Source organism: Morone saxatilis, unplaced genomic scaffold (genome assembly GCF_004916995.1).
Source record: "Morone saxatilis isolate NCDOM2014 unplaced genomic scaffold, NCSU_SB_2.0 Contig17, whole genome shotgun sequence".
Taxonomy (NCBI): domain Eukaryota; kingdom Metazoa; phylum Chordata; class Actinopteri; family Moronidae; genus Morone; species Morone saxatilis.
The window spans coordinates 7,825,837-7,838,471 of NW_023339729.1; the positions used below are offsets into that span (position 1 = coordinate 7,825,837).

Here is a 12,635-nt window from a genome sequence, read left to right on the forward strand (position 1 = left end):
TCCGTTACTGAAAAAATAACGCCGTTAGTAATGCCGTTATACTTAAACGGCGTTACTCCCCCAACACTGGACGTAAGGCAAATCCAGGTGTGATGTGGGATTTTGTGACAACCATACATTATTATTGCAACATACACAACTATACAATAAGTTATGAATGAATCTCTAATTTACTGTATTAGCACTTTCTAGTTCCATTATTTATAATTTATTGACCTTTCTGGTTTAAATGTTGCTGCTTTGATGCAATTTTAAGTTTCAAATTAAATCTTAAAGTGACGGTTGACGGAGTGACGGTTGTTTATTACATTTTATTTGTCAGTAAATATAAACAAAAGAGTGATAAGGCATGTTAAAGAGGCTATTTTGCACTGATATGAATACAGGTGTGCCTTGAGATTTTGGCTTACCCCACAAAAAACCACTGCCCTAATCACATAAAGATTCTACAAATAGTAGCTTTAAACAATTGATGCCAAGCAGTCTAATTTCCATTCTGCTCTACTAAAGGGAAAGAACGTGGGAAATCATATGCTGAGTTTGCCCCAGAGGTGCAGCTTTCCATGTAACTCCCTCCTAAGATCCCAAGAACTTCATACACTAGCATGAGATGTGGCATTGAAGCTCACATGCTTCAAAGTGGGCCAGTCCATGGCCAAACAGGACTAGTTCACAGCTTAGTCACTGTACCGTGGTAAATCGAACATCGCAGGAACAGAACACATGATGAATATGAATGACACAACATTGATGACATGGTGAGGCACACAGCGACTACTAGATTCGATACCCAAACTCACATGACTTCACATGACAATGAAATACAGTCTGACCTTTACTACGTCCACTGACATCGAATAATCATCCATTATCCACACTAGTGGGTAGTGAGCCTCGTTCATTGATTCTGGGAATATTTAGGGTCTCCCGGGAAAAATATGAAAACTACTTTAACACTTGACAACTATCATGATGAAGATGATGTGGTGATGACACAAACCTGTGCAGGAGAGTTGACGACTGCCAAATTGTAGCCGTAGAGCATGGAGCTGCCGAACGAGGCCAGAAAAGCCACTGCCAGCAGAGGCTTTGTGAGATGCTGAGGGAAAAACGGGGGAGAGAGAACAAGTCAGTCAAAAACTGCACAGTCAACTGTCAAGAGGCCTGAAGGAAACATTCAAAGCAATGCAAGAAACACCCCTGAGGTCCAATTTAATGCCAGATCACATAAATGAGTTATTAACACAATTTATGCATTAGTTTAAAGTACAGAGTATACCCATTTATTTCTCAGTCGACATTAGGTATACCCACTTCTAAATCCCCTCTGATTCAGAAAGTGTTCTGTTAACTAAATATTTTGTCCTAGGATAGTGAAGGAATTACACACTTTTTCTGAGTGGATGGAGTAAGGAATAAGGAATACTTCACTCGAAATGTACAATTATGTATTCACCTGTTTGTGGGGGCAGTATTGATTGCAAAATTGGCACCTCTGCTGTGGCTAATGTTCATTTCATAATGATCCTTTCTCCCTGAAGTCAAGCAGCAGAAATTAAGTGACAGTGTGCAAATACTACTGTTTTGGGTTAGGGTTAGTAAATAAATAAAGTGTTGTGTCAATGTTTAAAACACAGAGTGTTTATCTTTCACTGGATGGGCCACTTGAGGTACCACTACACCACTGGACCACCACACCATTCTGTAGTATTCAATAGCATTAATATAAGTGCATGTTGCATATGAGTCTGTGAACTTTGGACGTTGCAGCAGAGCTGAACAGGCACTGAGCGGCACATGACTGAGTCAGAAGTGAAACAAACTGGCATCTGCAAGCCAGATCTGACAAACCTGTTCACATCTTGCTCTACTAGAGTTGCTATGAATGAGCTGAACAAACACAGATTTAATTAAACTCCACTTCTCAGGCACTAGCTGAATATGTGCTGTAGTCTGACAAAGAACAACAACTAACTAGGGTAAAGGGGACATTTGATGTTACATTTAAATATCCAAACATCAGCTGGGTGCTTCGGTTGACCACCCAAGAACCACAAAGTCACATGACTTTGACCCCACTCTGTCTTCAAAGAGGCGGGGGGTAGTCTACTGTATTCCTCATAAGGAGTGGCCTAGAGCTGCCCTCTTGGCTGCCTTCCTAGATTCCAGCACAAAGAGCTTAGCTGACCTCCAAGGTAGAAGGTCAGAGGGATTATAATCAATGTTCATACCTTTAGGTGGAGCGTGGAGAAAACGGGTAGCTGCACAAATGACCACACAAGAACCCCATCCAACAACTGAATAAAATAAGAGTATACCAAAAAACACACAATATTCTCACATCAGTGTACCAAAAGGAATCCACTAATGTGAGCATGTAGGGTGTCAGTACAAAGAGCAGTGAGAGGAGGAACCCTCTGCTCCGAATGAACAATAACAGCATAGATCCCTTAAAGAAACTTAATTTAGCCTGTAATGGCCTGATGGAGAGAGTTAGACGACTACACGTGAAAGTAGCTCATAGCAGACAATGCTGCCCAGTCTGCATTCAATTTAGGCTGATTATAGATGTGCAGCTCTTCACATGTTGCATCACTTTGGTCAAAGCTGTGGGCAGCTATGTTTAAGACTTCTTCTATAGTCTGTGTCATTGTTTTTCTTTGTTGTTGGTTTGGTTTTCTTTATTGATTAAAATTAAAGGCTATGTGTACCTGATTCAAGTTATAGTGAAATCTATGGTCCTGAATTGATTTGGATACTAGCAGTAGGAGATTAGTACTACAAATACTGTATATTTATTGATCTATACTCTCTCTATACTGACAATAATGAAGGAAATAGTCACTGGATAGTTTAAATGGAAGGATCTCACAAGATGAACTACTTTGAAAACTAATTTGTTTAAATGAGAAAACAGCAACCCAACACAGAGAGCTGATCTCTCTGTCTTTCCTGACCACTGATAATCATGTTAAACTCTTTAAATGAACACTCACCGTGCTGTGCTTTGCATCGTTTTCCAGTAACAGTTCCTCCGCCATTTAAGTCATGAATAATTTCTCCCAGTGTGTGCTCTGTTCGTTTGAGATGAGATACAGCTCTTCTGCACAACTTTTCAAACTCTTCTCCCCACATCCCCATTTGTAGTTTTCAGCCACGCTCGTGTGACAGAGAGGAGGCGGGTCGTGTTGATGGGCGGAATTAACAAGCTTGTCAAACTCCCAATCTCCAATCACCGGAGCGCATCCCAGAGCAGGACCATCCCAGCCGTGAATCGTTCTCCCCGCTCCATCAGTGATCACATGAGCCAAGTGGTTCATCCTGCGTCACAAAGTGCCCGCAGTTGTTATTAAATAGCCTATGACTAAGTGTATCCAGGGGCGTTTTCAGGATTAGTGAACATTAGTGTCAACACACTCCTCTTCCTCCTGATCCATAATAACACCTTTGCTTAATAATTTAGCAGATAACCACAACCGTCACTGTCAACTTGTTAATTATATAATTAATTTTAAAGTACAATATTGTTGCCAATGAGACCAAATCTGGACACAGTTGTTCATTTATTCAGTCATTTAACTGGTTTAATGCAAGCCTATTATATACAGGTTGTATAGAGCAGTGGTCCCTAAACTGGGGGTCACTTGATTATCTAAGGGTAAGATGATTACTGTGGTAGGAAAGAATAACTCTGCTACACAAAATTCTGTTTATGTTTGGGTCTTTCTCAAATTTTGTGTGTTTTATTGTAAAATAAGTTTTACCTTCTCAAAACTCTAAGTATTACTTAAATCACTGGTTCTCCAATTATGGTACGTGTACCACTGGTGGTACATGAGTTTCCTCTAGTGGAACATAGAGGAATCTCTGAAAAATATTGTTTTAAAGAAATAAATAAATTAAAAAAACATATAATACTATCAAAATACTAAAAACTTTAATACTTAAATATAATTTTTTCCCTTCCCTGTAATATTTAGTTTTAATATCAGCCTACTACATAGTCACGTTCATGTATGTAGTGGATGCATACATCCATGATTAGTTACGCGCTAAAATGTGATGGCAAGATAGTAATCAGAGGTCAGATGAATAATTAAAAAACACTGCAGTCGCGCAAACTGGTTCCGTTGGGTATTCAACAACATTCAATGATAACTAATCTTATTATTAGGAATAAACTTGCCTTCTGTGTGAACTGTCTGTAGTTGAATAGGGTCAAATGCTACTGTATTTTAAGGTCGGTCATAATGGTGGAACTTAGCGGGCCTAATATTTTCTGAGTTATCAGGTTTTGTCTTATGCTTACAATGAATGATGTGAATTAGTTCACAAAACTGAATGGACGCATCAATTCCTTACACATGACTGTCTTGCATGTGCTCCTGTTTGGTCACCTTTTAATATGCTTTGGTCACAGTATCTTCTGTTTCACATATGACTCTTGCACTGCAACTCTGTGGTGATTTCATGGTAAAAGGATAGAGTTTTAATTTTCTCTAAAGCAACCACATGACCTCTTGAGGGAAAAAGCTCATAAACATAGATAAACATAAATTTTTCATTTGCTTTGAAGTTACAGAGGTTTCAAAGTTACACTATTTATCATTAGCTGTTTGCGCCAGTGGAGCATTGATTCCGCCTCTCACAGCCCATACAATAGGCAGCTGCTCCCTCGTGTAAGGGTTTGATCATGTGTCTTTACCAAACACACACACACACACACACGTGTGTATATATGTATATATACTGTATATATATATATATCTATATAAATTAGTGGCGGTGTAAATCAGTGGCAGTTACTTCTTCATAGTACAACATTACATGATGTAGATCTGTCTTTGGTATCATTTCACCTGCCTCCCTGCTGCTATTTCCTGATGCAGTATATATTCCTACACAGTATCCTCTGATACACAACCAATGAACCTTCAGGCTTGTGCTCCTAACTTTAACTCAACGAGCCAAGTTGAGACTATCATGCAAGTCAAATGGCTTGTGTCATATGACTTCTATCACTGTGAAATGTCTGCGGCATCATGCCGCTTTTGTGTAAAAAATCAATTACGTTGCGAACAGGGACACAACTCACAGAGTTGACACCATAAAAGAAAAAAAGCATCGACAAACACATCAGCACAATGACATTAACTATTTTGAGGACAGGAAGACTGGAGACAGTGGAAAGACCTGCTGTTTCACAAGAGATGACTACATTATGAGTTTATTAGGTAAACTTGTACAATGACAAGAACATTTAACCAAATGTTTTGTAATACACAGGAATCAAAATTGAGAAAAACCTCTTAATTACACAAACTATGACATCAAAAATGACCACAGAGTTTAATCAACCTCTCAGTTACAGCGTGCAGGTACTCAATAACCTCAAAAACATAAAGTGTTTTTTTTTTGTCATATCATTTTGTTTATTTTTTTAATTATTTAATTTAAAGCCCCTGCAAGGAGTTTTTAACTCGTTGTGAAACAGTCTCAATGTAAAGCCTCTATATGAAGACTGATTATTTCTAAATAGATGTTATTTTTCCCTGCCACCAGGTCGGATTACAGATACATCTTCCCATGCAGAATTTGGCAGTGAGCTGTAGGTTGTCCAGCTCAAAGGAAGATTTAACATTATATTTCGTGGGTATGTCTGATACTGGGGCAGGATTAGCAAAGAGAAAAAAGTACAGTGATGAAGCGGTTATGTGTCATTTGTCAAACAAACACCGCTTTCTGTGATTATGAGCATGATAACAAATATGCACCACACAATCAAAAGTAGTTTGTATAAAGTTGAGAGGCCACTGAAGTGAAAAAAAATATTTATGACCAGGCTTCAGGGTCAGGAGTGGTTATTGACCAGATGTGCTGGACGGTAATTAAAGGTCCAGTGTGTAGGATTTAGTGGCATCTAGCAGTGTAGCAGAAGATTGCAAATCACTCGTTTCCCCCTCCCTTGCATTACAATGGCTGCCAAACGTGCGCAAAACACAAGTGTTTGGTTTGTCAGTTCTGGGATACTGTAGAAACATGGCGGCTCAAGTCAACCTGCAGCACTGCATTTTTCAGTGATTATACACAAATGCAAACATACCTATGAATATTATATTCCAAATCCTCTTAAATGTTAGACACTGGACCTTTAAACAAAGCTGACTTTGTTTCACTATCATCATATTATAGTTATTAATCTTACTTAGCCACAAACAGATACATTACCTCATCGCTATCGCTATCGCCTCATCCTGCAAACAGCTGTGTTTAAAAAAGAAAAATAGTATTAAAAATAAGTTGCATTTTTTGTTTACTTTACTGCTTTACTTGTGGTGACAATTACAAGAAAGATTGTGAGATTGGTTAAATAATGTTAATAAAAATTATTCTGTGTCAAGTCACTGCTGACTTATGAATAATGCTGTAGCCACTACAAGTTGATAGTGTATTGCAAGATTGCCTATTTTATCAGAAAACTAATTTTATTAGTAAAATGTATGATGTGGATATTTTACTGTTACATTTAGTCAACATTTTTAATGACTTGCCAGGTACCTTAATTAACAGCATTATGGTTCCCTCAGGATAAGAATAATGTATATAAACATAATATCTAGGAGACAGGGCTCCTGAGAAAGTCCCATATTTTTCTCATTTACTTCACATGCTCCATTTCTTATTTAAAGCTGCCTGTTTTTTTTTTGTTTTGTTTTTTGCAACAGTGGGGACAGTGCAACAAGCTGTAAACACTACTGACATTATCACCACTGAGTTGTTTTGGTGAACTTGTTAGCCAACAGTTAATATTATTTTGCTCAACAAACTCCTGAGATAAATATCCACCTCTTGAGCAGCTAAATTCTACACTATATTCTCCAGCTATTGGTTAACTTTGTCTACTTTCAGTGCTGGGCTGGTAGAGCGGTTATTATTAGAGGTTTGTCACTGAAACACCTACCGGCTGCGTCTGAAAATGAGGTTTATGAGAGTGGTGAGACTGAACCAAAACAGTAAAGGTGTGGGTTGTAAAACCAAAACAATGAGCTGAAAGATGCTAAAATGCTCTGTATTGCTGAGGGGAACTCAAGTCATTAGGCAGGACAGGGAGGAGTCACGTGATATTTCTGTGTGGGTTCATCACTACAGCCAACAACATGTTGCTGGTCAGGTGGTTGCATGAAAGGGGTTGTCATGAGCTACAGGTAGGCCTTGTCACCCTTAATTCTGCTCTTCTTATGTCTACATTATTATTTATTCGTTCCTTCACTGATACGGATGCCCTCTCTGTTTGAAGAGACAGTGACTTCGGGGTTTTTTCTGCTGCATAACTCAATCCCTTTCACCACCAAACCTCTAAAGTGTTGGCCTTTCCATCACAAAAATATTCTTCCAGCCTTTCCTGCCTCTATTACCATCCTCAGTATCTGATCCTATCTGCTTATTAACACAATGATTAGGTGAAAAACCAGAGAGACTTCCATGTTGGCAAATAAAAAGCTGTGAAAAGAAATGAACCTCTTACTGACTGATTTACAACAGGGACATCTCATGATCATAATCAGGATCTGGAACTACATGATTTAATTTCCTCTCAACAGTGAACGAGATGTCATTTGATAAATTACCCATCAATAGCAGACAGTGGGGGATGCTGCACTGGGAAACGTGGCGCGTGCATGTGCATGTGTGTGTGTTTTTCTCAGTTTTGTGTACACATATGCTGCAAAGACTTGTTGTGACAATGAGTATCCTCACACACACACACTGTTGAGTGTGTGTGTGTGTGTGTGTGTGTGTGCTCCAAGTGCAGTATAACCTCACATTAGCAGCCCATTATTTCAATAAACCTCCTCTTGCATCCCGTTGACAGATCATCTGCCTAGAAAAGCAGATATTGTGGCCTTTAATCAGTCAGCCCCCTCCGAGCCGCCGTAGTCTCTTGTGCAGTATTTAAATTCCTCATTTACTCTGTTGCAGGCGGGACGTGCCTGTCCCCCATTGTTCACTCTGAATAAACTGGGGAGCTGATCGTGTTAAGTGCGGCCATGATTGATGGCTGCTGATGAAATCTAATATACTCGCCCCATGCCATCGTTTGGCAGAAATAGGATTAGAGAGAAAGACTCCAACATGAGCTGATAAAAGGTGGAAATGTACTTAACGTTGCTTTTTCTGATTTTAAAAATGAGGAGTTTTGGCTGTGGTCGAGTGACTCCAACAGGAGTCTGGGACATTAACTGTTGAGTGATGGCTGGTGTTTCTTGGTGTGTGTGATGAAAGTGGGTTAGGGAAATGAAGTGTGCACTATTAATGTGTGTGAGGTCACTCAGCACAGTTTATACATTTAAAAACCATGAAGTGGAGTGACTGTCATCATCCAAGCCTCCATGCCACACTAATTATTTTCACTATTGTTGCCTCAGCTCTCTCGTCATTTCTTGCGCTCGTGGCAAGGTCAGCACTTTTCACATGCATATTTAGGTTCTGCATTTATACCGTGTGATTGCACATGGTACTTGATGTTGTGATATAACTGCTTCATTGTGCTGATGAACGTGTGAGAGGAGAGAGCTCTGGAGCGTTTTAGGAAGTGAGATTTTAGTGACCCCTTGTGGGACTGGAGCTGCAGTTCATGATGACTGTGACTGTGATCATGGAGTGAAAAAAAAGATGTGCTTTTGTGTTATAGCTTTAGCACTGAGGTGTAGTTGTGCGGTTCTAGCTAAAGGGTGCATGGACGCGCTGGCAAGCGGACAGACATATCCTCACTCAAGAGCCCACTTGAATCAGTCAAAAGTCTTAGCGACACCCTGTCGTCCTCTCTCTTCTGTCTTTCCTCCTCTTGCTCTGTGTTTCACCCACTTCACAGCTACATTAGCACTTGATTTGGGTGAAATGGATCTCCCTCCTCCACTCCCGTCCGTTCCCATTGGCTGCGGCTGGCCTCCAGCCCAGCCCACCTGCTCCACAGCGCTCTCCTTAATGTGACTGGCCGAGGATGATGAATCACCTCCTGTCACTTCCACCTCCTCCTCCAATCAACAACCAGCCATGGAAATTGATTGTTCTAATTTGCTCTCATTATTATTATGATATTAAGCACAATATACAGACACAGCTCACTGTCAGATCTGGGCAACGCCGTCATTAGTTACAGGGGCTGGAGAATACGCCTCAGCGGGGTTTTCTCCCACAGACGCCAAGATGTAAAGGAATCAGCGAGCGTTGGAGAAACACACTGCTTTTTCTTAATAAGATTTGCCATGCAGCCCCTCACTGAGGTGATGTAGCATCTAATTAAGTTCAATTCGGTGCATCTGGGAAAGAGAAAAAAGAAGATATGATTAAGTTCCTCCATGTCAGATGCAGCATGTTCACTTACAGCTGCCGGATTGGAGGAAATGGGAGGTGCCAGTGTGAGAAAACGCTTGTCCTTACATCTGCAATGACTGCAAATGGTACAAATCTACAGTTATTAAATGCTGCTTAGAAAATGCAATTAAGATGCACAACTGTGCATTTACACAGGGAATGGGGCAGAATAACAATGAGAGCACACAATCAAGGAACCTTCCCACTCAGTTTTCTGGGGTCTATATGCATCCTTATTTTAGACAATATATAATAATATACTGTCACAGGCCTAAAGTACATATTGTACACGTATGTTCAATGACTTTGTGGGTGACCCTTTTCATTCTTCCTCTCTTAAAACATCTTTTGGCTTCGTCATCATGCCTGAAGAGGAACAACCAAAGGTCAGCAGTATTAATCCCGCCTCCACGCTGTATTCACAAGCCTGGTTTGAGACGGTATCCTAATATTACCACAGCAGCCCCTCAAGCTGTATACTACTTCTATGTTCCATGGACCAATGTGTATCCCCAGTCATGCTGTTACCAGCCCAGAGTATATTGGATAGTGCTTACATTAACACACAGTGTCTAACAAACCGCTTACGCTCCTTTAATTGGATTACAAGGAGTGCTGCATTCCCATTGGTGAGATTAGGAGGGTCCGGGCACGGAGCCGACTCCCCTCCCCTGCCTGAGCAAGGGATCTGATTCGCCATCCTCCCTAACGACCTGCAAATGCCAGATGTTTGATTGGTGGAGTGGCACTGGCACGGGTGTTTATTGGTCCATGACAGTGTAATAAGGGTGGATGCCAAGTCGACTGTCAGGGCGTTAAAGTGTCTACTCTGATCTAGTGGTGATTAATGAGGCTATTTATTTATTTGCTGGCCTTAAATACAGTTTGTGGAGATACTTTTCTCTAAGTAGATTTAAAGGTCAACCTTGAAATATAGTAGAAAGGATTCAAACATCATGGTTATTGTTTGACTTTAAAAAATGTAAAAGAAAAAATAGGGCACAGAAGTGAAAGCAGTAAATGTGACTGTTGTGAAAGGGTTGATTCACTCAAATTAAAGGGAAAAAAGTCCTGACAGATAGCAGGGCTGTAGGTACCTCTCTTGTTTCCTGTATTTGTTCTGGAATTTTAGCAACCGTGGGGTAGTTTATATGCTACAGTTAAAAACTTGCACTTGTTTCAGCTACTAGTCAGTATTTTTGACTCAGTATATTTACATTTTACCACTTTTAGGCCAGCAAAATAAACAAATAGATGTAGGATTTGATATTATTCCACCAAGAACTTCTAATGATTTACTAGGAACAAAGTACTACCAGCTATTTTCTGAAGGGATTTCTGGATAGAAATGCTACATTAAAAGACTTATAATAATTACTTATAATATAATTAAGCAGGTAAAAAAATATTCCAAATAATAAAACTTTCTTTTTGTGGTGTTTATATGAGGATCTCAGTATTTAAACAGTGGTGAATGGAATTGCATCAGTGGTGCTTAAACCATTAAAATTTCATGTTTCCTGGTTACTCTATGTAACCGACAGACCTTACTGCCAACAATTTTATTTGAACTACTTTTTATTAAAAAATAGTCCCAATTACTGTCTTAGTTTGGAGACAAAAGTTTCAAGTGTGGGCCATTCAAACTAAAATGATCTGTATGATGACAGAAACAAGAGGCAAGGGAGGAAATGTCGCAGTGTCTCTTAGATTGGGGGAACTGACCTTTACCCTAAGATTACACAACAAAAACACATTCAGCCGCATTAAAGCATTGTTTCACATTAGTTTTCATAAGCACTGAGAAGTGTGTGTGCGAGAGAAAGTGAACCTCCTGACCTTCCACACTTTGACCTCCGACCTTCGACCTCCGCTGTAAATCTTGTGGTTTTCGGCCTTTTCTTAACACATTACCCGAACCTCTGACCACTAACTTATGTGGAGTCCTCTGCACAAGCTGCTGAAAATCTGGCAGCTGCTGGCCTCCTGTGAAGGAGGACCCTCTCCATCATGGTGGTGACACCTTAACTGTCCTGCTCTTGCTCAGTGAGGAAGGCACCCTGCCACCACACACACACTGAACCACACACACTTTGGTGGTGGTGAAAGGACAAACACAATGACACAAAGTGCACACAGTCATTTTCTTTTCTTACACAGGTGCAAATGTAAATGCGTGCATGTGTGTACTCGGGGGCATAAAGTCGCCAAACACACACTTTCACACTGCTTCTGTTACTCACACAAACTGTCTTTGAATCCCAGTTCCCACACCACAAACTCTCTACACTAGCAACAGAAACAATTCTCCTTTTGACTCCCTCTTTCACACACACACATGAATACACACACACACTGGAGCTCAGCCATTATGCCTTAATGTACTCTGGCCTGTCCCTGCAGGTGACCTGACCCTTACTGTCCTGTGTGTCAGAGAGAGTGGAGCCAATTCAGCCAGATGGCAACAGAGCAGAATGGCTGCGAACAACAGGCCGAGTTAATATGTAGCTTTAACCATTGTCTCCTCTGCCTGACAATGGAGCGAGCTGGGAGGGAGGAGCACTCGCTGGAGCTGCGGCTAAAGATGGACTCGCCATGTATTCTTGGAGGAGTTCATAAAAACGGAGCTTAAACCAACTTGATTCATCACTGTCTCATTTGGGCAGGAAAAGCAAAAGGACAGAAGGGGGGATAGACTGTGCTGGTGTGTTCTGTGGGGAGGTTTGAATCTTAAGTCGGCAATAAAAAAGTGCAAAAACACCTCAGTTTCTTTGCTTCCTTATAAACTATTAAATCTATTTATCACAGCTGAAACGCAAGAAGTTTGCCTTTTGTATTCATGGGTGAATTTCATGAAATAAATTGCAACCAAATCCTCTAATTATGCTCCCACAGTCAAGTTAAATACAAAAACAAGAGATCAAAGTGCTTTCTTCTCTCAATAACCGCCGCAACAACGCCCGCTAACATCCCCATTGTCAGCCTCTGTGAGCTTGGCGCTATCACTTTACTAAAGATGAGGGTAATTTTCTATGCAAATGGGCCGCCGTCATTGTCCCCGCCTCGTTAATCTGGGCCTGGGCTCCTTTGACAAACCCCTCTCTGATTGATGAGGCCCTGACAGCTCCAATGTGTGCGTGCATTTTCACAGATTGACATCATCATTAAGGAGTGAGAGCAGGGCCTGAATCACTGCAGATTTACTCCCCCCACCACCACCACCAGCACCACCACAACCTCCCCTCCCACACACACACACA

At 40.7% G+C, this 12,635-nt stretch overlaps 1 protein-coding gene across 1 annotated transcript in view; it reads right to left on the bottom strand.

The window, feature by feature from the left end:
- The window catches only part of slc2a15b (solute carrier family 2 member 15b), a 16,710-nt gene extending 13,544 nt beyond the window's left edge, over positions 1 to 3,166 (bottom strand). Inside the window, exons 1-2 of the mRNA XM_035660497.1 lie at positions 2,997 to 3,166; positions 1,001 to 1,099 (exon numbers count right to left, since the gene is read on the bottom strand). Coding sequence (XP_035516390.1) covers positions 1,001 to 1,099; positions 2,997 to 3,041 — 144 coding nt within the window. The 5' untranslated portion in view covers positions 3,042 to 3,166. The remainder of the gene's footprint in view (positions 1 to 1,000; positions 1,100 to 2,996) is intronic.
- Positions 3,167 to 12,635: the final 9,469 nt, after the last annotated feature.